The 27,995-nt window shown below is 50.0% G+C and overlaps 1 protein-coding gene across 1 annotated transcript in view; it reads left to right on the plus strand.

Moving 5' to 3' along the window:
- The window catches only part of Trpc7 (transient receptor potential cation channel subfamily C member 7), a 133,782-nt gene extending 111,303 nt beyond the window's left edge, over window positions 1–22,479 (plus strand). The window contains 5 exon segments of the mRNA XM_052727609.1: window positions 5,689–5,884; window positions 11,401–11,622; window positions 12,424–12,504; window positions 19,414–19,489; window positions 21,611–22,479. Coding sequence (XP_052583569.1) covers window positions 5,689–5,884; window positions 11,401–11,622; window positions 12,424–12,504; window positions 19,414–19,489; window positions 21,611–21,780 — 745 coding nt within the window. The 3' untranslated portion in view covers window positions 21,781–22,479.
- Window positions 22,480–27,995: the final 5,516 nt, after the last annotated feature.

A 27,995-nucleotide genomic window follows, 5' to 3' on the forward strand; every position in this document is an offset into this window, starting at 1 on the left:
GAAGAACAGCCCTCTGAGCTCTAGTCCTCTTGCTTAATTTTAGCCTGCTAGCTGCACATTTGGGTAGGTAACTAAACTGATCTGAACGGTGTGGGGAGGGTTTGTGGCATTCTGAAGAAACAGCAATTTTCACAACAATCGCCCTAAACTGTCACCTTGTTGATCAGTTTGTTCTCTGAGGCACATGCAGGCTGCCTCTTCAGGAAACCTGTTATTAAAGTCTCATTATCCAGGCGAGACAGACCTGGTAGAGAACTGATTACCTCGTCTCGGCTTCCTGCATGACAGATCAGCCCCAACCTTCCCACACACTCTCCCGCCCAGGGAGACAAGGGTGAATCATGGTCTATTCAGTATTGCTCACAGGCTCTCGCTGCTTCCACTTTGCAAAGAGTATTTCTCATGCTACGGTGGCCTATTGACTCATTTCAGTCCCTTCCACTGCAAGCCAGGGACCAAAAGGAAGACAAAGGAAAAAGGCTGCCTGGCTTGGAGGAACCAGAGGGATAATTGGCATGAAATCAAGCATCTGTAGTAATCCGGCAGATAGGAGGGAAACAAAGCTTGTTCAGGAGAATCAATAGCCTAAATGATTAACTTCCCTCAATGGGCAGAGGCCTTTCGAGCTGATGGGGCTGTGTGTGCCACCAGCCAAGACAGAGGCGCCCAGCAGCAACTGGCCTACAGCTTGACAGCATTCTCGCTCACACCTTCTAGGTTTCTTTGAGAGCTCAACATACCAGAAAATGAATCCAAAGAATAGCAACCATTCGGGGTACACTTACTGTATATGTTAGGTGAGTTGTTCATTTAATCTTCCTAGCAACTGGGCAATAAAGCACCATTCTGTTCTTTTAATAGTTGAGCAAACTGAGACCCTAACAGGCTTTGTAACATGTTTAAACACACACGCATCTAGAATGTGTTTGGGGGAGATCTGGACCCAGAATGCCTCTCTGCTTTCCCCCACCTATCTCTGAAGATTTCTGTGACTGACACAGTTGAGGAACTGTGGCAAACTCCAAGCCACTGGGGTGAGAGGAGGCTGGAGAGCCAGCAGCTGCCACCTTTGACAATGAGGAACCCCAGATGTGGCCTTAGAGGAGCCGGTTGTCAATGGGATCTTTTGTGAGAGGCTTTGTGGTAAAGATCAATTAAATCAGTCCTAAGGGGTTTCTTCCTGAAAGGCAGCTCCAGATGCGACGGTGATGAGGATAGACCTTTTGCCTCCTGTCCTGGGTCTTGTGGGTCCTGCAACTTCTAGGCAGTGATCCAGGCACAAGAGCTCAAACCCACAATACCAGTGCTCAGGAGGCCGAAGGAGAAGGATAGCCATGAGTTCAAGGCCAGGCTAGGTTACAGTGTGAGACCCTGTCTCTACCAATTAGTTAAGTAAATAAATGGTGGATGGTGATTGAGACACCATCTTTTCACAGGACACTAGGGCCAGCTGCAGGGCCCAAGCCCTTGGGATCAGTGATGTTTTACTGACTTGATTCTAAGACCACTCTCTTTCTAAGAACATATTACGTAGGCTTCCTAGATGTAGGTAACACAAACCTTTTCCCACCGAGGGCAAAGAGACTGAGTTTCTTTTATTTTTTTTTTTATTCCTGCCACACCCTAGACTGGACGATACTAACCTGGCATCTCACGGTGTCTGTAAAGCTCTTGCACTTTAAAAGGCGGACATTTTTCATTGACATTTCCCCCAGCCAACACATCCTTTGCTTTTTTAGAATGCTGCTGTTTTCATACTGATTTATAAAAGTGTTTATGAAGCCAAGTGTGTTGGCACAAATCTTTGATCCCAGCACTTGGAAGGTGGAGGCAGTAGGATCAGGTTCAAGGCCACCAGCTTTAGCAACGTATTGAGTTCAAAGCCAGCCTGGGCTATGAGAGACTGTCCCCAAGACATTATTTAATGTTGACTGTATGGTTTGAATTTAAATACCCCCACCCACAGGCTCATGTGTCTGTGTGGATGGGTTATGGGACTTTTAGGAGATGGAACCTAGTTGGAGGAAGTAGGTCACTGAAGGCAAGCTTTATCTGTTATAGTCTGGCCCAGGCTTCATCTGAGCCCCTACCTGCTTCCTGGCCACTGAGACATGAGCAAACAGCCTCATTCTCCTACCACCATGATGTTTCCACTATGATATCTTCTCAAATCACAAGTCCAAATACAGCCTTCCTTCTTAAGGGGCTTCTTGCCAGGCATTCGGTCAAATGGACAGAGAAGGTTCTGAGTGTGGCAGCATCTCTGGCTCACTGTGCTTTTGACATTCGGGAGCTAATTTCGTTGTAACTGGATCTCTCGATGTTTGTTTGTTTGTTTTTTCAAGACAGGGTTTCTCCATGTAGCTTTGGTGCCTATCCTGGATCTCACTCTGTAGACCAGGCTGACCTCAAACTCACAGAGATCCACCTGGCTCTGCCTCCCAGGTGCTGGGATTAAAGGCATGCGCCACCACCGTCTGGCTCTCTTGTTGTTTGTATTCATAGTTTCTGAAACTTTCCCCAAGTCAAGATCAAATAATAAATTCTCAACAACATCATATGCTAGTTTTGGTCATAGGAATTTTTTCCAATTTTAACTTTTTAATTCCACTCAGAACTTACCTATTCAGATTGTGTCAGTCTAGATAAAATATGATACCACTCACAGTTTAGCCTAGATAATCTGCCATAAATCAGGCAATAATAATAGCAAACATTAGTCTATTCACAGTGAGTACACTGAATGCCCCTGGGCATCAGGCTGGGTCCAGATACAAAGCCCAGCACCTGACTGGGGCTCTAATGTCCTGACTTGGTCAGTCAGCCCACCTTTTCTTTGAAAGAGGATCTGTTGCTTCAGCTCATCCTGCCTCATACAAAGAGAAGACGGAGCCACAGACTTTTTCCTCAAGAGCCTGGAAGAGATTGTTGCAGTCTGACTAAGAGCCCTTCCCAGACAGTCAGGTGTGGAGGTTTTCTGGAGAGGAGGCTTTCACTCTGGCAATCTCTCCATCTGGGCCTCTTGTAGTTACCCTCTAGAGCCAAGGCTAAGTGAAAGTTCAGAGGTCAATCTTTCCATTGTAGAGGGGATGTCAAATGCCCTGGGTTGGGGTCAGGCTGAGAACTGAGCTGTCTCTTTATAGAGACCACACTGTGAACACACCAACAGACCACACTGTGAACACACTTACCAAGAGACAACCACACTGTGAACACACTTACCATAACATAGTCTGCCAGATGGGCCGCTCTGCTTCCTTCTTGTTATAGACAGAATGCCCAAATGAAGGAGCTGGGAATAGATGAGGGCTCAGAGGCAGACTTCACAGTGATAAATCCTACACGCTGGATCTGAGCCGTCTTCCCTAACTGAAATGGAGATGGTTGGTCCTGCATGTGTTCCATGTGACCTCTTTGGTGTCAGCCGGGGACCTGTGGAGTGATCCAGGGTAAAGAACGGAAGATGAGTTTGGGTGAAACATCTCATTGTCACAAGTATTAGCCACCGTTTCTGCTGTTCAGGACAAGTGCACAGTCCTGGGCCAGAACTGATTTCCCAGCTCTCCCTCACACAGCATGCTTGGCACTTTTCACTGGATCCTATGAGAAGGGGACAGATGTGCAAGAGATGGAGAGCTGCTGCCTCCTTCTAGTGTGGGACGAGGCTCTTCCCACATTTGGACCTCTCTGGCCATTGTTCCTTTCCACAAGGAGACAGCAGAATAATCCCTTCATGATGGGAGATGGTACCTCAGTGAATCTTCTTCACACACAGTGACACCATGTTTTCACATAAAATGGATTCGACGTCTTGCATAAGGAAACCATTTTCCCTATCTAGAAGAGCACTGGGACCCAGAACTGTGCGGAAATGGCTCTGTGTCCAGTCTTCACTTCAACCCTGCTGCTGAGCCAGGCATGGTGGTCCATGTCTTTAATCCCATCCCTCTAAAGAAGGAAACATAGACAGGCAGATCTGTTTGAGTTCAAGGCCAGCCTGATCTACACAGTGAGTTCTAGGCCAGCCAAGGCTACATAGTGAGACCCTGTCTCAAAACAAAACAAACAAAAACAACAACAACAAAAAAAAAAAACCTGCTACTGAATTCCTGATTACATGTTACAGACTCACAGCTTCAGAGGAAAGAAAAGACAAGCAGCAGCAATGCGAACTCACTTCAGATACCAGCTTCTCAGACTCTGCGATGTGCAGGGAGTGAGCCATGCAGCTGGCTGTGCACACCAACCCCCACCCCACACACATCGACACCCCCACATTCTCACATGAAGGGGAGCTGTAAATTCATGCAAGTCAAGAGTGGATTTTTAGCCCAAGTTGGGAAACTCACATTTTTGTACATTTTCTCAAATAAATTTCAGTGCTTAAGAAACACTGGTGGGGGGTGGGAGAGATCAAGTTAATCCTGGTCATTTGTGGGGAAGTGTTGAAAATCTGAAATGTTAAAAGAGGAAAAAAGAAAAGGTCTGTCTTATAATGGCACTGAAAATTTGGATGCAGACTAAAGAGTTGAACTTTATGTCCCTTCTAAGCCACTAACCACAATCTAGCTTTTTAACTGGATTCTATGTAATAATATACAGAGTCAAGCCAGAACGTTCGGACTGTGAAATGTGCTTGGGGATTGAAACTGCTGTATTTAGTAACTTCAAAGGGTCAAAGAGCAATCTACTAAAGGCCAGGTCTTCCCTGAACCACCCTCGGAGCATGTACGGCACCCACCAGCTGTGGCACCTGCAGAATTAGAACAATGTGGACATTGCCCTCAGCCTCTTTTCTAACCAACTGTCTTAGTTAAGGATTTTATTGCTGTGCAGAGACACCATGGCCATGGCAACTCTTTAAAGAAAACATTTAATTGGGTCTGGCTTACACTTTCAGAGGTGCAGTCCATTATCTTCATGGTGAGAAGTATAGCAGCATGCAGGCAGACATGGTGCTGGAGAAGTAGCTGAGAGTCCTACATCTTGGCTTGCAGGCAACAGGAAGTCGACTGAAACACCGGGTGGTATCCTGAGCAAAGGAAACTTCAAAGCCCACCCCCACAGTGGCACACTTCCTCCAACAAGGCAATGCCCACTCCAACAAAGCCACACCTCCTAATAGTGCCACTCCTTATGAGATTCTGGAGATTGGTTACATTCAGACTACCACACCACCCCACCCTGGTTTAGAGGTCTTCATTTGTTGACTGACCTAGGGTAATAAATGGAGATAAACAACATGAGCCTGCCACTGAGTACCATGAGGCCCACAGTGCCAGGCAGCAATGTCGTCTCTGTCTGTTGGACACAGGTCATTGCCAGGCTGTGCAGCCTGAGAAGAGCTGTTTGAGAGTTCACTGAAGGAACAGTGTGCTTTCTTGAGGTTCAAGGGCAAGCATTTGCCCCGTGTTTAATTTTAGAGTCTGATTACTTACAGCAGGATAAAAACAGTGTCTCAGCCAGGAGCCCCGGCAAAATGGAATTTAAAAAGGAAGCAACTGCCATATAAGAGTCTTTCTGAGTCTGCTTAGAAATCTGAGCGTTTCAGCATTTCACAATATAGGCATCAGCAGCTCACCACAGCCCCCTCCAGGGGACCATTAAGGCCTGGTAATGGAGGGGCAGCCTTCATTTTGAATGTGAACTAGTTCAGACTTCATGAAAGGACTGTCTGTTTCCTCCTAGAGTTGAAGAAAGCTTTAAAACCTTGTTTTGGTCCATATTTGGCTTGTCTGAGGTGATCTCGGTGGTGCTGAAGTACGACCACAAATTCATCGAGAATATTGGCTACGTGCTGTACGGCGTTTATAATGTCACCATGGTGGTCGTGCTGCTCAACATGCTGATAGCCATGATCAACAACTCCTATCAGGAAATCGAGGTAAGTCAGCAGCTTGGTGCTCTCCCTCCTTGGCTAATCATGGCACTTCAGCAAAGAGCAGGCATGCCTGTCGTCTCACATAGGAAGCTAGAACAGTAACAGATCATACTTCTTCCTGGACCGTACTTCTCCTGCCAGTCAGTCTGCCATGGCCCTGATGCCACCACCTCATGGAAGGGCCCAGTGAGAGCAGCAGGAACCAGGACTGCGCATCATTCAGACAGCTGCCCATGCACATGAGAGGGGCTGTGAGCCTGTTTCCCTTCTGCCTGTCCTCCTGTGTTTCTCATTAGGAGCCTACTGTGTGGCGAGCCTGTGCTGAGCACCAGCCAGACAATCACAAGGTAAATGAGTCCCCACCCCCAAGGAAAACAAAGAGTGGGCCTGGGGAGATGGCTCCGAAGGTGGGTGAAGTGCTTGCTTAGCAAGTGTAAGGGCCTGAATCTGGATTCCCCAGAACCGATGTAAGAAGGCATGGTGGCATACGCCTGTAATCCCAGATCTGGGAAGCAAAACAGCAGGCTCTTGGGAGCTCTCAGGCCAGCCAGCCTAGCTAGTCAGTGAGCTCCAGATTCAGTGAGAGACCTTATCTCCCAAATAAGGTGGAGAGCGACGCAGACAGATTCCCAACATAAATTATGGCCTCTACATGTAAACACATAAGCACGCACACTCGTATATCCATGCATGCATATCCCCCTATACATATACACATGCAAAAACAACAAACAAAACAGGTAAGGGCTGGTGAGATGGCTCGGAGGGAAAGGTACTTACTATGTAGTCCTGACAACCTAAGTTCAATCCCCAGAACCGACATAAAAGTAGAAAAAAAAACAACTTCACAAAGTCGTCCCTTGACCTCCACATGTGCACCGTAACACATGCATTCCCACACCACACACACACACACACACACACACAGAGTAATAAATAATGTTTCAGTGTTAAAACACCAGGTAAGGCAATCATCAAATCACCGTGCTCTGGGGACAATGCAACCAGGCCCAGAGGATGCAAAGCAAAGGGAGAGAGACCGACTGGAAGCTACTTTGCCAGAAAGAGAACGGCTATGGGAGAGGCCGTGGCAGAGCATGTACCCAGCATGTGCAAGGCCTTGGATATGATCCCCAGTGATGGTGCAAAGAGAGGCGGGGTGGAGAGGAGGAAGGCAGGGGACACTTTTAAGTAAAGAAGTTGGGGTACAGCTCAGTGGTAGCATTGCCTGGCAAAGCCATGGTTCAATTCCCAGCACTGCAAGAAAACAGGAAGTATCAACAGATTCTTTTTTAGGATCTGAAATGCGCAGACCATGAGCAATTGGTTGAGTCTTATTTAGAACATCAAGAAATTAAAAGCAACACAAATGAGCAATAGTAGGAATCAAGGTAAATGGATTATGATGAATCTGAACAAAGGGATATTGTATAACTTAGAGAAAAAGAAAAAGAACGCATGGTGGGGATGGGCAGCAAGACGGCTCAGTGGGTAAAAGGAGCTTGATGCCAAGCCTTGACCTGAGTTCAGTCCCAGCACCACATGGTAGAGAACTGACATCCACAAGTTGTTCTCTGATTTCCACACATGCACCATGGCATGTGCACGCCAAACACATATGCACACAAAATAATAAATAAATGCAATACATTTCCTAAAAGATCGGTGCACATGCCTGTAATCCCAACACTCAGCACTCAGAAAGATCAAGCTGAGCCTAGGCCAAGACTATGTCTCAAAGCAAATGAGCAGAAAAGTTGAAGAGTTTACCCAAATGATGGTAGTGAAGACCCCAAGCCTTAGCTTTGAGAACAGCAGAGGCAAGTTGCAGAACAATATTGATCGTGCACTCTCCTGTGGAAGAGGAGACAAAGGGAATGTACGGTCATCCCCTTTGTGAATGTACTTGTGTTTAGGAAAGAAAAACCTTCGCAAGGAGACCATAGGAAAGACATGGCTGGGGCTGCAGAGCTGGCTCGGTGATTACAGGTGGGCACTATTGCAGAGGACCCGGGTTCAGTTTCCCAGCACCCAGGGGATCTTACGCCATCTTCTGACATCTGTTGGTACCTGCACTCACATGTGCACATTACACACATACACACACACACACACACACACACACACACACACACACGTTTTTTAGGAGGTAAAAAAGTAAAGCCCCACTGGGATGCCAGCCTGTTAACAGGTAGAGTTGGGAGAAACGTGATGGATAGGGTCCCTTCAATTTATACCTTCCTGTGCTTTGTAAGTTAGGAGGAAATTTGTCAGATATCATTAAATGAAAAAATGCAAGTTGTATTTCTCCAAATGAAAACAGGCAAATCTCCTGTTTCTATGATGATACAGTTGCAAACATGCATGGGAAAAGGGTAGAAAAGGATCGCCAAGGATGGGGGGGCACAGTCTTCCTGTGGGGCAGGGAGCTGGAAGGAGGCTCAATCAGGGCCTGTCACATTTGCTGGTAAACCCTGGGCTTAAATGATAGAAAATGATTATTTCCATGTTTCTCATATAGAAAATTAAAGAAGTTAATTTAATATGGCTTTCATTTAAGAAAAAAAAAGTAAAATCAGACTGTGTGGCTTAAATGTCAGGCATTTATTGCCTCACAGTTCTAGAGGCTAGAAGATCTAAATGTCCGGGCAGATGGCTCCCTATGAGGCCGCCCTTCTTGGCGTACAGACAGCAGCCTTCCAGCTGTGTCCTTACGTGGCTTCTCTACCAATCCTGTTTGATCAGGAACCTCATTTAACCTCAAGCACCTTTTTAAAAGGTTCTGTCTACAAATACAGTCCCGTCCCCGAGTGGTGGGGTTAGGGCTGCAGTGAGTGGGTTTAAGAGGACACTGTTTGGCCCATAACATACTCTCCCAGCAAGATCATTCCAGACTATTGGATCAGCATGTTTCAGGACAGAGAGGGGCAGACAGAGTGCTGTGCTTGGCACTGCAGGAGCCCAAACTGGGCAAGGGAAAGGCAAGAGGCTAGAGGAAGAAGGGGCTGGTCCTGAAGCATCAGCTGCCCATCCCCTCACCACCCACCCCTACTCCCTGGGAAATGCAGCACTCACTGTAGGGATAGACCAGTTGACCAGTGACATCTTTTTAAGAAGCGTTTTTTACATATTTGGTTACCTATGCAAATGAGCTATTACCAACTAGTCTTCCCATCCTTATGGGCCTCAATTTCCCTGAGTGTAAGAAAAGGCGAATGGAGATTGAAGGAAATCCATGGGTCTTTTTATTTCCCATGCAGAGAAGTCTGCCATATCCTAGCAAGCACACCGTGCTTTGGTCCTCACAACTATGGCATGAGAATGTCGGCTGAGTGATGCCCACTGACTTGGTGCAAACTAGGCAAGCTCATAGCTCATGGTGTCAACAGGATGATATCTGAGGTGGGCAGAACACTGAGGTGCCACCCCTCCCCTCTGGCCCTGAACAACTGCTTGGCCAGGTCAGACTGCTGTGCCTACCTGTCTCAGTGAGCCATGAACTGTTGGATAAGGCAGGGTACTCATGAGCACATTGGGCTGTGGAGAGTGAATAGCCAGCCATACGCCTTCTACAAGGACACTGACTGACTGATTCACTAGGTCTGCAGCACCTCTTGTCAGAATCCACAGGCTCGCCTGCCCCTGCTGCTCCCTCTCTACTTCCTTCGCTGGGGCGGTCCTCGCTCTCTCAGGAGCCACTGAACATTGTCTCCCTCCCTGCACCCTCACCTCCTGCTCTCCACCACATTGTCTCCCTCCCTCCCTGCACCCTCACCTCCTGCTCTCCACCACATTGTCTCCCTGCCTGCACCCTCACCCCCTCTCCACCACATTGTCTCCCTGCCTGCACCCTCACCCCCTCTCCACCACATTGTCTCCCTGCCTGCACCCTCACCTCCTGCTCTCCACCACATTGTCTCCCTGCCTCCCTGCACCCTCACCTCCTCTCCACCACATTGTCTCCCTGCCTCCCTGCACCCTCACCTCCTCTCCACCACATTGTCTCCCTGCCTCCCTGTACCCTCACCTCCTGCTCTCCACCACATTGCCTCCCTCCCTGCACCCTCACCTCCTGCTCTCCACCACATTGCCTCCCTCCCTGCACCCTCACCTCCTGCTCTCCACCTGATCGTTTGTGTCAGCATTTAAATAAGTCCCTTGATCAAACAATTTCCTCTTAAAAATGAGAAAATCCTCTTTCCACTGGACTCTCACGGCTCTCTGCCACCAGTGGTTTATACTTCTCAGCACCCCTCCACAACTGACTCGTACCCGTTCCTCACTCCACCTCACCCCCTCAAACTGGTTGAGAACTATCCAGTTCTAATATCAGCCATGAACAGACTTTGAACCCCAGGTTAGGCCAGCCCCAACACAGATCCTCTCTCAGCTCTGGCACATCTCTTGATCGAGTCCAAGGTGAGCTGATGGGTGATTTATCCCGCCATGCCATTGGCCAGACGGTGTATTCCAAAAGACAGGCTTCCTCTTTTAAAAGTATGGGGTAGAATATGTTTGCTGTGTGGCTGAAAGCTGACAGCAAGGCCTGTGCCCAGCTATGGATAAATAAAAGGAATAAAAGATATTCCTAGTCAGTCCTGGCATGGTTAAATGTCTTTTATGCATAGTTCCTTTAGTTCTTCTAGCTACCTATGAAGCAGGTAATTATTATGTATTCCCATTTTATAAATGAGACAACTGAGATCCAGAATGGCTAAGTCAGATAGCATAGTTTCACAACTAATAAGGACCATTACTGTGGACAACTGGCCAGGATTTGAACCCATGCCGGCTCCAGAAGCCATATTCTTACCAGTATCCCTGTTACACCAAGAGTGACCCCATCCTCACAAAGCTTGTCGTGTGTAAGATCCATTTGTCGTGTCCCATGTCACAGGTCAAGTGTGGAGCTTTAGCAATAGAAAGCAAAGGACAGCCCGCTGCTTATGGGCTCATACCCTAGGGGTCCATCCGAGCAGGCTCGCATAGGCGCATCCTTGACGGGCTCACAGAGCCTTGGTGTGTAGCCACTGCCTGTGCAAACAAGCATACACTTGATGCCTGCCTCAGCACAGCATGTCGGAGGCAGTGGAACCCACACTGTGGATTCACAAGCTCGAGCCACAGAGTTAATAAGAGACTTTTACACCAGATGTATATGATTCTACCCCATCACCTCAGGCTCTTAGTACATTTCTGGGTGGCTCTCCTTTACGAGATGATTAACTTGACGCCATAGTGGACAGAGCTGTGAAGTTGGCGGACAGAAGGATGAGGGAGTGGGGGCAGAGGAGAGTGCACAGCCCTGGCTAGGGCTTTCCCACCCTGATGCCAAGGCAGGAAGAGAGCTTTAGAAGTGATGCTTGCACACAGCCTTGGAGATACCCCTGTCCTGTGCCATCACAGACACCAGTCCTGTCCAGCGATCTGCTCAAACGCTGTGGACCTGGTCCCTGTCACACTCTGCTCAGATGTTAAGCTGTGGCCTCTGGTGTGTGACTGCTTCCTTTGTTTCACAGGAAGACGCGGATGTGGAGTGGAAATTTGCTCGAGCAAAGCTCTGGCTTTCTTACTTTGATGAAGGAAGAACTCTACCTGCTCCTTTTAACCTAGTGCCAAGTCCTAAATCTTTTTATTATCTCATAATGAGAATCAAGATGTGCCTCATAAAGCTCTGCAAATCTAAGGCCAAAAGCTGTGAAAACGACCTTGAAATGGGCATGCTGAACTCCAGATTCAGGGTAGGTAGCACCTGGTTTATGGGATGAGAAAGGGCAGAGGGGGGTGTGGGTGGGGCTGCATGTTTGACTCCTGGCTTCCAACAGCCCCTGGTACAAAGCAAGCCAGCGAGCTAGGAGCCATTGCCTTGCCGGATCCACCAGGCACCTCGGCAAAGCACCACCCAGCAGAGCGTCCCAGAGTCCCTTAGAGATGCTTTCAGTTCAGCAAGCTGCCTGGAAAGAGATGACCCCATCAAGGGAATTCCCTAGAGCAGTGGTTCTCAACCCTCCTAATGCTGCGACCCTTGAGTACAGTTCCTCATGGTGTGGTGACCCCAACCATAACATTATTTAGTTGCTACTTCATAACTGTACCTTTGCTACTGTTATGAATCATAATGTAAATATCTGCTGTGCAGATGGTTTTAGGTGACCCCTGTGAAAGGGTTGTTTGACCCCCCCAGGGGTCCCAACCCACAGGTTGAGAAACACTGCCCTAGAGCATGTGGAGGTAGAGGAGCTTTTTACAGACAGTGGCTGAGGGTGATCTGAGAACAGAGTCCCCTGCTCATTCTCTCCCACTTCTGGGGGCCCAGTGTCCGTTGGCATAGCAGAATCTCTGAGGAGTTCTAGAAGAAAGACACAAAACTCAGGGCTTCCTAGATCAAATGGGCCAACAACGATCTGTTACTATGACAACCCTACAGAAACTCAGTTCAGCTAAGCCATTTCCAAATCCATTTCCAGAAGGTTCCCCACACCTGTATATAGATTACTCCAAGCCCTGCCATGCATGTATGTATTTTCCTTTCTTTGGTCTAGAAGGCTCGCTACCAGGCTGGCATGAGGAATTCTGAAAACCTGACAGCAAACAACACTTTCAGCAAGCCCACCAGATACCAGGTAAGCGCCCCTTACCTAAGTGTGGGCACAAGTAGATGCCACATTCACAGTTACGTGGCTGTGAGGACACAGAACACAGCTTCCTTCTTTCAGAGTGCCTTCTGTATGGCAGCCACTATGAGGATGCAGACAGGGTTCCGACCTCGGTGGCACCTCCAGGCTACTTGGGGGAGAGACAAAGAAAAAACACATGGATAGCATATGGCACCAAACTGATAGAAATCCCAAGAAATAAAGAATAAGGTTAAAACTGGAGAAAACCCAGAAGGCCTGGCTAGGGGGTGGGGAGCATCTTCATGGAGAGGAGTGTTGGCCAAGACCTCAGCCAGGAAAAGGAAACGACCATGGGGCTTTCCTGATAAAGGTGGAGCATCCACAAAGTCTCGAGCTACAGGGGAAAGCAGAAGATAAGGTCAGAAGGAAGGCAGAGTCCTGCCACTCAGGATGGGAATAGTATCCAGTATTCTCTGAGGTCCAGGAGAGGAAGGTAACTTTGCAGGGGACAGAAGTGATTGCATTGTACTCAGCATCAGTGACCAGGCAGACACCGGTAAGGAGGACACATGATGTGCCTGTGATTCAGATTGAAGGGATGGCCGCTTCAGTTGGGGTATGTGAGCAGGCAGTGTGCAAACACAATGCTCAGCAGGTAGGGCCTGATGCTAGGTGGGGAAAAGAGAAGGAATAGCATCTCCATGACTCCCAGGGTGTCCTCAGTGGCTAGGTGGATCTTAGGATCGTCACCTTAGACTGCCAACCTGCAGAGATAGTTGCTACAGAAATTTGGGGAGCCCTCTATGCTTGCAATCCTCATATCCCTCCTGGAAACTGGGGCTAACTCTCTGTTCCAGTTTGAACCGGCTCCTAGCAGTGATGAATGGTAACTACAGGTTAGCTGTTAGAACCTGCAGGGCGTTCTTTCCTCCCACTACCCACAATGAGCAGATTCATCCTTGTCCATACTTTCTTCTGGCTGTAATGTGATGTTATCCTGGGTGTCACTTTGGGCAGAGGTGAGAAGGTAGCGTGTCCCTGGGTATCACCTTCCCACAGGGAACTGCTGCAGACCTGGCATCTTCCAGACATAGGTCTCTAGTTGAATCTCCTCGCCGGGGTTACAGAAGCCAGCTGCGCACTGGAGAGAATTTAATTGTACAATTAAGAAATAGCTCATCCTTGAAAGCACTTAAGTCTTATCAGATGACATGAGCTCAAAATTGGCAATGGGCAAATCTTGAAATTAATCGTGCACAGAATCGGGGCTGCCCAGTTTGATCTGCTTTGAGCTGTTTTACAGGCTAAATCCTCTGCCAGAGAGGGGTTCCCGTTTCTCAGCTTCTCCAAGAGCACAGATTTTCTGTGTCACAGAAAAGATAGCAACTCCTAATAGAAACTCCTGGTCTTGGACAGAACCAGCTACCGAGATAAAGGAAGAATGATTGCCTGTGAATGTCCTGCACCCAGATGAATCACAGTCAACCTCACAGCTGTCCCTGGCTGCTACCAGCACCACAGCCTCCATCCATCTTGCCTTAGCGCTCCCAAGAACCCCTGCTGTGATGACAGAGATTGGCCTGTTTGCAGCCTCAGGCTAGGGATGACCTTGGGAAGCTTTGTTCACTTGTATTTTGTCAGCTTGGAGAAAAGCCCCAGGCTACTTATTCAAGTAGTCATCACAGAAAAGCACAAAGGCACCAGGAACATGGGGCCTGAGAGAGCAGCCAGACTGAGAACACCCTGCTCTTTGTACCTGGTCACTCTGGGCCAGCTGGGCAGTGTGTCTAGGCATCTTTCTGAGCTGTAGTCATCTATTCAGGATCTAAATTAACCTTGAGATGACCCAAAAGGTCATCTGGAATGGGCTGGACATTAGTGGTGTCCTTTCCCTCAGGTTCCAGCAAATTTTACAGATAACAGAACCGATTCCTTGGCTGAGGCCTCACAGCAGGTTGTGACCCACCTGTTTCTCAGGGCGTTTCTCTCTCACCACAACACACTACCCAGGCACTGGCCTGTCATCCTGCTGCTTTCCCAGAGTTCCCTCAGTGCCTTGCTGGGGCTTTGTGGTCTCTAGTATGGGATCTGTCTAAACCTCCAAGCCCAAGGTGAGGACAAGGGGTCTTGATCAGTGTCCCGTTGCCAGCAGCAACAGGCAAAGCCAAAGGATGGATCTGAGGCTGACCTGAGGCTGTTTTCCTGCTTGTGGGCCCACTGGGAGCCTCCCAGACTGCATACTCTGTCTCACAGCAGTTTGATGTGCAGAGAACCTGCAGCCTTCAATCTGTCTTCCCTTCCCTGCTCTCCAAGCCCTCCCCAAGCAGCCAGCTCACTGAGAGTGTATTCTGTCAGCCTTGTACACTCTGGTCATTAGCAGAAATCCTGTAGCATCACAGACGACAGCGGCACGCTTTTTTATCACAGAGATCCTGAGCCTGTCTCCCTCTGTCTCTTCTTTAGGAGGCCCCTGGTGGGTAGTATTCTGTTTTAAGCTTTTCAACGCTTCTGCTTTGTGTGGTGGGGAAAGGTGCTTCCTACAGATTGGAGCAGCCACCTGGACTTACTGGTCCCCTCAGCATGAGCTGCTTGCTTTAGTTTGGCCTTTTCCAAGCTGGGCTCCCATGCCCAAGAGACCAAACAATGGAATAGAGTCATGATAGGGATGGGCTGGGCTAAGTGCATCTCCTCTCAGAGTTGTCTTGTGGCCTGTTCCAGGAGTGTATTAGTTAGGGGTACAGACCCCAAATACACACTCTGTGGGGAGCAACAAGCTGCATCCTGAACATCCCGTAGAATCCAGGCACAGTCCACTGTCCCGAGCTTAGTCTGCATGACAGTCTCCCGACAGTGTGTCGTTGTGGAGGGAGGGGGTTAATTTTGTTGTTATTTGAGAGCAGTGGTTTGGTTGTTTCGTTTTTGGTTTTTGTTTTGACACAGAGCCTCATGTAGCCCAGGCTTGCTTTGAACGTGAAATGTAACTGAGGCTATCCTTGAACCCCTGTCCCTCCTGCCTCCACTTTCCAAGTGCTGGGATCACAGGCATGTGACACCACACCTGGCTTCCCCGGAGGTGGCATCTGCCCTTTCATCTTCCAGCTGGCCTGTGCCGGGAAACAAAACCCAGAGCTGTTGCAGACAGCTACCGGTGCTGCCTTCTTCGTACCGGGGTCTCACAACATGACCTTCCTACGGCTCCTGATGAGCTCCGTTCGCCCTCCTTCCAAGGCTCCTGCCTTGCTGCTCCTGGAGAGCAACGTCTCTTCCATCTGGCTACCCCACTTCCTTTTTCCAGGAGAGAGCCTCTGTTCTCCCTGACTGTGTTCTTGGCCACCTTGGCAACACAAAGCGCACTGGTCCCCAGGGAACAAGGATCGTGTCCCCTCCCACCAGTACCCAAAGGCCACTGAGCCGGGAGTCTGTGCTGCAGAAGTGTGGACCTTGTGCCGGGTTGCACGTCAATGAGACAACCCAATCGTACTCATTGTGCAGCTCACTTGCATCCGCTTGAGAGTCATCTCTGCTGAGTGACATCACTAAATACACTCACCTCTGCAGCTGGCTGAAGGCTTGGGGGCGGGGCCAGGACCCGGGGAGCTTCATGAAGTCAAAGGACTCCATGGAAGAAAACAAGGAGCTGTCTACAATTCAACACAAAGCAGCACCCTACACACCCACACACACACTCTACCCCCACCCCACACACACACATACTCCGTCCTCACACACACACACACACACACACACACACACACATCCCACACACCCATACACACACTCACTCCACCCCCACACACACCCACATACACACACACACACACACTCCACACACACACACATACACACACACACACACTCCACCCACCCACCCACACTCACACACACACCACCCACACGCACACACACACTCCACCCGCACCCACACCCACACCCCACACACTACACACACACACCCCACACACACACTACACACACTACACCCATACCCACACCCATACACACACACTCCACCCCCCACACACACACCACCCCCACCCCACACACACACCCACACACACACCCCACACACACTATACACACACACTCCACCTACACACACACACATTCCACCCCCACACTCCACCCCCACCCTTACACACCCCACACACATAATGAAGCAGAGGAAGCTTTTGGTAGCCACCTTCCCTAGAACTCTCCAGCCTGTATGTCAAGGAGAATACCTTCCCACCAGTCCATGCTTCCTGGGGGCAACCCCAGCATCTGGTCATGGCAGCCCCCACATTGCCTACCATGTGCAGACCAGAGAAGCTCAGCCTATGAGGAGAGTCAGAGGCCCTATTACTCCCCTAGAGGGCGCTCATTACCACGGGTGAGGAGCAAGGTCAAAGCTCTCCCCCCCCCCCCCCCCCCCCCCCCCCCCCCCCCCCGTGTCTGTCACCCTAATACCGGTCTGTTTGTACATGAAGGTGCCATAACCCTGATGTATATTGAGGGCCTCAAAGCAAATCTTTGATTTCGACCCTTTGAACCCCAAGACCATAGAAACACCACTCAGATTAAGCACTTTAGTAACCAAGAATGAGCCATGTGTGTTCAAGCCCAAAGTATCTGGGGCCAGTGACCCTTTCCCTCTGCAGAGCCACTGTGAGTTTACCATCTGCCGACATAAGGCTGCCTTCTGCGTGAAAGAGGTACTGAGACCGCCACGTAATGGGGTCCAGTTAATGAACAATGGCTTCTCTCTCCCCAAGCCATCAGGAACCTGACCTTCTAATGCAGCTTTGGTTTCCATTTTGGAAACCATTTTGCATTGCCCTTCTCCCCATGTGTGGCCTCGCACGCCTCTGGTCCCTCACACCCCGAGCCTACAAGTCCTCATTTGTAAGTAACAATCCCTGTCCCTGAGTTTCTGGGGAGATTGAGTGAGAGCATTTTTGTGAATAAGACTAACACACCATGGTCTCTAAGATGCAGCATGCAATGTCTGAGTTGCTTCTGCTGCTTCCTCCTCCTCCTCCTCCTCCTCCTCCTCCTCCTCCTCCTCCTCCTCCTCCTCACCAATTCCAAACGGAGCTTGGCACACATGTTTTGGAGTGGTCATAAGCATAGCCCTTTGTAGAGACTGTTTAGTTGTGTGGCTCCATCCAGAGCAGAGTGGATACTAGCTACTATCTAGGCAGGACTGTGATAGCTGCTGCACCCACAGAAAGGTGCCATTCACCTCCCTTCACTTTCAGGCTCTGCCTGGTCATCTTCCATCAGGAACAGCAAGACTCCTTCACTCATGAGACCAGAAGTGGAGAAGCCATTCGCTTGGTCCCCTAAGACAGGGTCTCCCCGTGTAGCCCAGACCTGGAACTGGCCCAGGAACTCACTATCCTCCTGTCTCGGACTCCTGAGCGTTGGCATGTCAGGAGTGCATCCAGCAGGGACAATTACTGAGGTCTGCCTTGAAAGGCAGCTAGCTTTAACTAGCTCCCTTTCACTTGGGTCAGCCTAAAAATGTGCAGTAGACGAATGTTCTTAATTTCTTAGAATAACAGGTACATAGGTAACTGCCATTCTATGAGAACCAATTAAGGACAGTTTTTATTTTTGTGTTTGTTTGGCTTGCTTTTCCTTTGAAGGTACCAGGGGGTGGGTACACACTCCTGTGGTGTAGGTAACATGCTTCCTGGACTAGAAGAATGTCCCAGAGAAAAGTCTGGGCTACACTTCAGACACTGCTGAGCTAACACCCACCACATGAGGGCGGACAGGGGGCAGCTTGCTAATGAGCTGTTCTCAGCGCCCAAACCCCGGAGCCCATGGGGAGGGGACCTGCAGGCTCGGGCAAGGGGGGCTCACTGGCCTTAGCTCACCCGGGCCGTGCTCGAAAGACGCTTAGCCAGGACATGTAAAATCTTGGGACTGAAGTCTGGAGACATCTCCTTGGCAAGGTTGTCCCTACCGAGGGCATAAAGAGAGCCATCAGCCGACAGGAAACGCAGTGCAGCCTCCCGCACTTTGTGTACAGCTCACTTCCATTTCTCTGTAGTCAGAGAGAACACTAGGACTGAACGCAGGTCCACTGCAGAAGTCTGAACTCGACAAGATGCCGCCATGTCCTCTTGGGTGTGACCGGGGGAATGGGCTGCTGGCCAGGGCAGCAGGAACTCTGGCCCCTCTTCCATGCTGCTCATCTCGCAAGAGTCAGAAATCTCAGCTTTCAGAATATTTTTAGGCTCTGTGATTTCACAGGAACCTGGAACAACTAGCTAGCAAAATCCAAAGTTCAGCTCCTCCAGGCTTCCTGACACTCGGCGCTATTCTTGGTGTCCCTTCAGTGCGGTTCAAGCTTTGTTCACTAAGGAATACTCACCTCCTGCTATCGGGAAGCTAGGCCAAAGTCCCTGCTCCACCATAACTGGGGGCACAGGTCAGACCTGCGGGCATCTGGGGAAGTGGTTTCTCCATCAAAGCCCAGAGGCCCAGCTGAGAGTGTGGTTGGTGGACGCTGGCAGCAACTCTTCAAGGTGCAGACAAGTTCCTTCAGCCTGGCCCTGGATGCTCTCATGATCAACACACCACTCCCTGTCATCTCTAAGGGCTGCAGTTACCTGAGCTGACCTGCTAAGATTTCCCAGCATTCCCTGTCTGGCCAGGGCAAAAGTGGGCCTAGGGCCTCAAGTGGAGCCATGTATCCAAGGATCCTTCTCTCTTTGGCTTGGCTTCCTGTCAGTGGGAAGTGTTCTGTTCTCACCTCCTAAGGGTACGGAGGCTAGGCAGCGATCTGCCAGTTCCCTCCACTGGGCAGAGCACCCTGGGAGAGAGGCACTAGCCTGCTAGTGTCCAGTGCTGACTCCTGGGGTACATGAGAGAAGAAGACCTTGTTGGCCACACCGCCTCTGAGCCCTTCTGTGCTTTTCATTTCAGAAAATCATGAAGCGGCTCATAAAAAGATATGTGCTGAAGGCCCAGGTGGACAGAGAAAATGATGAAGTCAATGAAGGTACGTGAGGGCCCTAGGGCAATTTCATTCTAAATATTGCAGGTCAGGGGTCAACTCTGGTTCTCTCAGGACCAAGACTGTAGTGCTGTTGGGGTTCTGTGTCATTTTTCGAGAACTCCTTGCTCTTCAGTGTGAGGTAGGAGACCAAGGTCTTTATTTCCTCGCTGCTACAGCAGCTGGTCCACCCTGAGCCGAAACCCAGAGGCCGCCCTGGCTCTCTGCCCTTGACTCTCAGTTTCCACCCTGCCTCACCACCTCCTCTCCTGCCTGGCCGCTGTCACCTCCACCCTGACCGGTCTCCTTCCCGCCTTCTCCTTCTCTCATAAGGATGCCTGTGATTAGATTGTCTCCTGGACCATGCAGGTACTCCTCTAAAGTCAGCTGGTGAACACAGGACTCCACATGTCACCTTAGTTCCTGTTTGCTGTGAGACATAACTCACCCTCAGGCCAACCACCCGCGATGACAATATGGTTGTCATGGAGGTGTGGGGCATTAGTCTGCCTCCCACAGTGATGGCGTCCTTGGTTGGCTTCAAGTCCTTTGAATTCGGGATAGCCTAGAAGCCCACCATTCAAACCTTCCTGTGTGGGCAATATACAAAAGGGTCAGTCTGAATTCCCAAAACCCGCCACTAGCTCAGCCCCAGCTGCCCATCCTGCCTCTGTTCTGAATTCTGAGACTCGTAACAACAGCAGTGTTTCCCTGAGGATCTCCGTCTTCAGTACCCGCTGATGAAGGTGCTGATCCCAGCCTGATGCATCCCTGCATCTGTGGCGAGGCCTGCGGTCTCCATTTTTAGATAATAGCATCAGGTAATTCCCATGCACACTGGAGTTCCCATCTACATCACTCTCGTTTGAGTTATTTTCAGTCTGTTTTCAGCAAGTATTCTTAGGTAAGAAGCAGATGCCTTATACCAGGTCATTAATTATGCAACACCTCGGATAAATACTTGCTACCCAGAAAGGCCCTTGTCCATGACTGGAGATACTCTCCCTCCCCTCACTGGGGCCACAAGGGCTACCAAAAGAGCCCGGCTGCTGAGTGACACTTTGCCTCATCTTGGGAATCCCAGCATACAGCCTAAAAAGCAGCAATGCCCGATCTATCTGCTAAGCTGACAGAGCTGAGAGGCTGAGTGGCAGCCTACTTACTTACCTCTCCTTTGGGCCCCAATTATGAGATTACCAGGTGCCGTATCATCCATCCTCACAGGTGTGTGACTGTGGTGGACATGAAGGTAACTGATACACAATTTGTGGGTGGGTCCCCCAATGTCATTTTAACCTAAATGATACCATGAGCCTGGGGCTTAGTGAAGCCCCCTAATAAAAATGGGTGGGTATAATTGTGTATGTAAGATCTCTGCACTTCATATATTTAAGCATACCTGTGTAGGAGATAGGAATAATACACCCACAAGTGGTGGACTCCTGCCAGAATTAAGTCTGGTGTCTAAAACATGAGGAAAGAACCTTCTACTCCCCTTTGTGCTTAATAAAGAGATCCCCACAGGCCAGACCCCTTGGCCTTCTAACCATGTGGGTCACTATGGAAAGTGACTGCTTGGTGGTCCCCTATTAGGGGAGGAGGCAGCGGCAGGCATCAGGGAGTCTGGAACTGGGGGGGGGGGGGGTTCAGGCTACTTCTAAGAACAAACTGAAGCTGCTCCATGCAGCTGGCCAGCCCTGGGGCTGCATCCATTGTGCAGAGAGCCCTGCTCTCAGGTGCACATATCCACAGAGCATCATGAAAATGAATGTTCCAGCTAATGAGCATCTTGCTCACTCTTGACATCTACCTGTTATGGCTCTGAGACCAACACTGGAGCCAGCAGTGTGTGAAACAGTTGTCAGAAAATGTGCAGCCCTGAACTCCACCTCTCCAAGCTGTGAAAGGAGAGGCTTTCCAGGAATGGGAGGCGGGGCTGTAAGTGCATAGTGGGAAGCCAGGTGGGGGGGCACTTTTTTCCCTGGAAATCTGTGGGCACAAGGACCTTCATGATCCCATCACCTTCCCCCGCCTCATCCACCCCAGGGGGCTGGACCTGCACCCAGAGCAGAATACCTCCTTCCTGCTACATGCTCATCCTCAGGAAGCCCTCTTCTGTCCTTGCAGGTGAACTTAAAGAAATCAAGCAAGACATCTCGAGTCTTCGCTATGAGCTTCTCGAAGAGAAGTCGCAAGCTACGGGGGAGCTGGCAGACCTGATCCAACAGCTCAGTGAGAAATTTGGGAAGAACTTAAACAAAGACCACCTGCGGGTGAACAAGGGCAAAGACATTTAGTGCCTGATGGGCACCTGTGACTTCTACCAGCATTCCAAAGTCAGGCTGGATGTCCCAGTCGCAGCCCTGTTGGGGAGGGGTTTCACTCCACTCCCCTGGATATAAGGGGATCTACTGGGTCTGTTCTGGGCATGTGGCTGACATCTTAGCCCAGGACCTGCCTGGACCCAGGATGGTGAAACTAGGCTGTTGGGAAAGAAGAGCTGCCCCAAGGAGTGGGGAAGTGCCATCCGACACACAAGACCTCCCAACCAGCCTCAGTGGCCAAGACAGGAAAAGGCCATCTTCAATGCACATATGTGTCCTTCCACCCCACTCAGGACTCCAGCTGTGTCCTGGGAAGTCAACCCTCCCCATCCTGTGAGTCCCTTCTCATTCCTCCCTGCCACACACACACACAACCGGGAGGTGGCCTGTGATCTACTCTTAAGTGCCAGATGAGAACCCAGAACTGGGAGGTGGCCTGTGACCTACTCTTAAGTGCCAGATGAGAACCCAGATAGCCTAATAGCTAAATAGTTCTATTTGTTTATATAAAAAAATGTTTAAAAACACTAAATCAAAAATTGTACTGTAGAGAAAAGTTGTCATTGTTTAGAAAACAACAAAAAACAAATAATGTATTTTTACCTTTATTAAAATTATCTTGTATTTACTATTTTTACCTAAAATGAGAAGAAATAAAATTACCTCATAAGAGTCTGGGGATCTCTGTGGATGTGCTGCTGGGCTATCTGTGACCGGTGGGCCTGGCTTTGGGCACCCTCGGGGTTGGGGATGCTCGGGAAGACAGGGCCAAGCCCCAGAGTCCACAGCCACGCCCCTCAAGAAGATCCTGGCTTCTACCTCACTGCCAAGCTCCACTTCCCATTTCCAGACCAGACCCCAGTCTCCCCAAGGTCAGGAAGGAAGTGGTGAGGGGCATGGCAAGTTTGCTCCCTGCCCGGGCATTCCTGCCCTGTTGGGTGTAGAAAGGAGGGCAAGGGGGCCAGGAAAGGGGCCTCACATCCGAGGGACCTAAGTGGGAGTAGGGAGAGCAGCCACCAGGTGGCGCCCAGCCCCAAACAGTGTACCTCACCGCAGGTTAAAGAAAATGCCCTGGGATTGAAGGAGAGTCCGCTGGTCCCAAGGAAACACAGCCAGTGATGCAGACCAGAGTGGGACTGAGTACTTACTGTGCACCGGCTTCAGGATTACCAACTTCAGGATTATTTCAGTGCCCATGCGTCAGTTTCCCAAATCTTCACAGCAACCCCAGAAGGAGGGTCAGGATTCCAAATTCAAATACCTGGAAGAGACTGTGGAGGAAAAAGAGAAAGAGGACAGGTATATATGCTCACACACACCCACACATTGTGGGGGTGCACATATGTATAGATGGGAACCTGTGTGATGGGTGATGTTTCAACTTTGCAGTCTCACCAAAGCTCTGCATTCAGTAGGAGCCATACTCTCCATTTGGGTTTTTCTGGGCTGTTGACACACGGTATGATAGCATCTTGAGATGCTAGGTGGCAGTTGTTGCTAGACAGTCATGTGATCCGGTGTACTGACAGGCAACCCACCACATGGGACTTAGTGGCTGGTATTTTTGGATACAGGTACCCTGTGAGGTATTCCAATAGGTGGCTTTGGCCAACTGAGCACAGGTTAGTCCATACTGCTGTTTGGTAGAGTAGGTGTAATAAATGCATTTTGTCTTAGAATATTTTCAACTCATGATAGATTTGTATGTACTCCCCATAAGTCCAAGAGTAAGCGTGCACACATATATGCAGAAAGATCAGACTTGCATTTCAAGGTATTCAGTTGCAAAAGTTGTTGGCTTAACTCTGATGTAAGAAAGCAGCAGGTAGGATGGAGTGATAAATAGAAATGAAGTTGGTCCCAGCACCAAGGGAAGCGGGAATGGCACACCCCATTTACTGCTAACACAGGCCGTTCTGCCGAACCTGCCCCATTTGGAAGGGCAGGGGAAGTCAACATTTGTTGGACCCTGGATGCTGAGATAGGCAGCTAGAGAAGATGTTGTAATGAATATTCCATATCTGGGTCTTCCCACCTATACTTCAACCCAGGGCACTTTGCAAATATAAATTCCTGTCTTTAACCTGGAGTCAGTAGTGGGATTGTAGGTATATTTCAAAGAACTTCTGGGGCTGAAGAGATGGCTCAGTGGTTAAGATCACTGGCTGCTCTTCCAGAGCACCTGGGTTCAATTCCCAGCACCCACATGGCAGCTCACAATCTTCTGTAAACTCCAGTCTAGGGAATCTGATGCCCTCTTCTGGCTTCCGTGGGTACTGCATGCACATGGTATACCAACACACATGCAGGCAAAATACCCATACACATTAAAATAAATAGTAAGAAAAAAAATAGAACTATCAATTCTACGGGTTCCTTTTAGTTATATGCTGGTTTCCAGAGAGAATTCCTTCCCCTTTGTCATCATCCTTCAGGCTCCCGAGCCTGCACAAGATGAATGAATGCATGCAGCAAGTCTTTACTCAGTCTCTGGCTAGGACCCAGTAGTCCCGTTCCAGCCCAGACTCTGGATAAAGGCATACACGCTTGGTAGGAAGAGCAAATAATCTGACCAGAGAGGACAAATTACCAATGTTTCTGCAAGATTTCCTTTCCGATCCCCCACTTATCTCCCTCAGAATGCTGATAAACACTTCTAAGTTGCAGCGTTCCATTTCCCTATCTGCCTTCAGCCGGAGGCACTTGGCAATCCTGTTTTCAAACTGTGTGACACCCCTTTCCTAAAAAATCTAAGCTTCAGATCCACTCCTCAGGGAGATAGAGGAAAACAAGCCACACGGTAGAATTAGAGCTGGAATGAGACTGGTACCATCCATTAGACTTTCAGGGACATCCAGGAGTGGCCTTGTGGCTGCCAGATGGGCGAGAGGGGAGGGGGAAGCTTGGTTTCAAATGGAGAGCCTGGGACTGAATGAAGCCTGGCAGAGCTCACCAGCCTGGAGCTTAGTGGTAAGTTCCTCATGTGGCCCTTGTTGGGACCCCCACCCCACGCCTGTGACCCTCCCATGTCTGTGACCCCCCCCCATGCCTGTGACCCTCACTAAATTAGCCAGTGCCATGGGGGAAGCAGTTCATGTAAATACCAAGCAGAACAGAAATGGAAGGCAGCACAAGGGCAGAGGGTCGGGACCTGCATGTCTGTCCCCTGTAGCTCGGCCCACTCGTCATCACGATGTCTCATGAAACTTTAATGTGTACATTTGGTACCTGTCACTACCGCCCAAAAGGAAGATCCAGGAGGGACCCGGGCTAGTCTCCGCTACATACTGGACTGGAGCCAAAGAGTGGCACCCAGTGGAGCCCTGCCGGGGGCCTCCCAGGCCCCAGATTTCTGAAGCTCCTGCAGACAGTACCATCAGACCCTGAAAAGCTCCATGCATTTGCAGAAAATGCAGGTCATCTCCAGCTGTATTTTTGTCCAGCTGTGGCTGAGCTATGTGGCCCACTCCCTCTAGCCCGGAGGATGCCTTTCCCAGCACAGTACCACTCCCTGCCCAGGGGGAGGCTGCAGATCAAGCCTCTGGGGTAAGCAGAGAGGAGGTCTTCAGTCATTTGTCACTTTCAATGGCTTCTAATAGGACTCAACAAGTCCTACTGACATTTCCCAGACAAAAGCCCCCAATTAGCGGTGGGGCTGCTGCTGACAGGAGTGTTCTCACTACTCACCTCACACGCTTGAGCAGGCAGCACTCCTCTGCCTGTGGAAGATTACCTCCTTCCCTCCCTCCAGGCCCTGACAGGTCTGACTCCAGGGAAGTTCCTCACACGGAGGTGGCAGGCCTGGGAGGGCTGTGACACCCTGCAAACAGGTAGTCATGGACTGTCACTCCTCCAAGGGCACTGGTGAACTGCAGTGGAGGGGGATGGCATGCCAGGGAGTTCTGACCTACCTGTGCAGTCAGGCGCACCTCCGTGTGCTCTTCCCCTCGCCTCTTGCAGGGAGAAAGTTCTAGAGAGAAGGAAGCACAGGAGAGTCAACTTTCTCTGTCCTGGTACTCAATGAAACCGCTTCCAGCTGGCTCCCAGGCTCAGCAAGATCCTGAGGCTAACCCACCCTCGCTGACCCCAGGAAAGAGCCACAGGGGCTGGACAAAACCATGGGACGAGCACCCACCCACTGGCTGTTCCCTAGCAAGCACCTATTCCTTTGCCTCAGAAAGGAAATGATACCAGAAGAAGTGAGGGAGCTAAAGGTAAGGGGCTGGGGTTCCCAAAGGCTTAAGTCTTTACAGAAAAGAGACCTTTGGAGAAGAACACAAGTTTGGGGGGCATGGCAATGGACTCTCCCGGCTCTCCCACACACCAGAGTGCTTTCCATCAGCCTGGGAGAGACTTGGAGGTCACAGAGAAGCACAGGGAGGCCAAGGCAGCAGGCAGGGAGGCCCAGATGGAAGAGGGGTGTCCTGGAACCCTAGAGATCAGGGCCTTGACTGGACCAGCTCTGCCCAATGAAAGTAGCTAGGAACAGCTCAGCCTTTCCTGTGGGCACCTAGCCTCTGCCCTGACCTGTGGGGAATGAGGAGGAAGAGGATGGGGAGGGGCCTCCTCCAGCCCTTGGTGTTCTCTTATCAAAGTAAATTTAAACTCATGGATCTCAGATCCTCCTGTGTCTGAGTCAGAAAGAGGTGAGGCAAACACAGCCCACATTGACAGACAAAAGGCCCATGTGTTCTTTGGGCAACTGACATGCAGAAGCTGCCTGCAGGGCCACCAGCTTGTGTCAATGGCTCCCACCTTCCCAGGGCAGGCAGGGAATGGGGGAACACGTCTAGCCAAATCACGTCCATGCAGGATTCAGGTAAGATGTGGCAGGTGCAGAAACCAAGAAAACAGACATTGAGCATGGGATACTGACCTTACACAGGCAATGAACGGCTCTCACCCCAGCCAACAGAAGCCAGTACCTGATGCCAGCACAGCCAACCAAAGGCACAGTCCTCCTGATGCCAGCACAGCAGACCAAAGGCACAGTCCTCCTGATGAGCACAGTCAATCAAAGGCACAGTCCTCCTGATGAGCACAGCCAACCAAAGGCACAGTCCTCCTGATGAGCACAGCCAACCAAAGGCACAGTCCTCCCACACTGTCAAGAGCTGACCAAAGCAAGACAACATGGAGTTTCACACATACATGTGACCACAGGGTGCTGAACAAGAGAACATGCACCAAGTTCCCCTGGCATGTGGAGAGGGGCTGTCTGCAAATGTACTAGAGGGAAAGGAGCTGTAGAGGGGACAAGGAGAAGGAGCGAAAGAGAGAAAGGAAGTGGGAAAGGGAGGTAGGAGTGGGTGCAGAGCAGTGGGTCCCTCAGTGATACCACCCCTGCTGCCTGCTTCCTCCAGCTCTTCCTTCCTGGTGACCTGTTACATGTGACTTCTTATCTCACCACCAAACAAATGCCACTTTTGTTCAAGCTAATTTGCAGTGGGTGTCCCTCAGTTATCTCTTGAGTCTGGCTAGATACAGAAACATCACCCTAAGTCCTTTGCCCACCCAGTTAGAGACATCAAGGCTGGAAGCTGTTCACACACACTATTTCTCTTGAGGTCTCACGATTTCTGAGCTGACAAGGAGAACCAAGTTAAAATTCAAGGAGAGTATTCTCGGAATGGGGCCTGGTGGGGCTGCTCAGTGGCCCGGGTATTTGGGCTCCTCAGGATTAGGAGAAGAGTTGTCTTGCCCTGCCCAGGCTTCTGGCTCTGGCCCCTGTGGAAGCAGCTGGAAATGGAGGTGTCACACAGGACGCAAAGCAGAGAGGTCAGAAATGATGCAGGCATGGTGACCACATTCTTACCCTTGTTTGTGGGGTCAGTTCTCAGATATTCCAGAAATAACCAGTAGACAGACACTGCGGATGATCAATTTCTAACTGGTAATGCTGTTGCTATAAATAGGACCTATGTAGCCTCATTTTGTACAGGCTGGTGGAGTTGACTATTGGCGTTACATAAATACAAGTGAGTATTGGATTCTGGGGACATCTGTAGCTCCCCATGTGCACAGACCATCAGGAGCAGAATTACAGCCACCATACCTCTGACTCGCTATTTTTCAGATGCCCAGACCTGAATAAGCAGAGGAGGTGGCTCTTTGGATCATTTCAATGATAGCAGAGAACGGGGCCCCAGGGTTTCAGCTCTGCACCAATCAATCCCAGAAAGGCACTA

Source organism: Peromyscus californicus, unplaced genomic scaffold (genome assembly GCF_007827085.1).
Source record: "Peromyscus californicus insignis strain IS unplaced genomic scaffold, ASM782708v3 Scaffold_8__1_contigs__length_139910024, whole genome shotgun sequence".
Classification (NCBI taxonomy): Eukaryota; Metazoa; Chordata; class Mammalia; order Rodentia; family Cricetidae; genus Peromyscus; species Peromyscus californicus.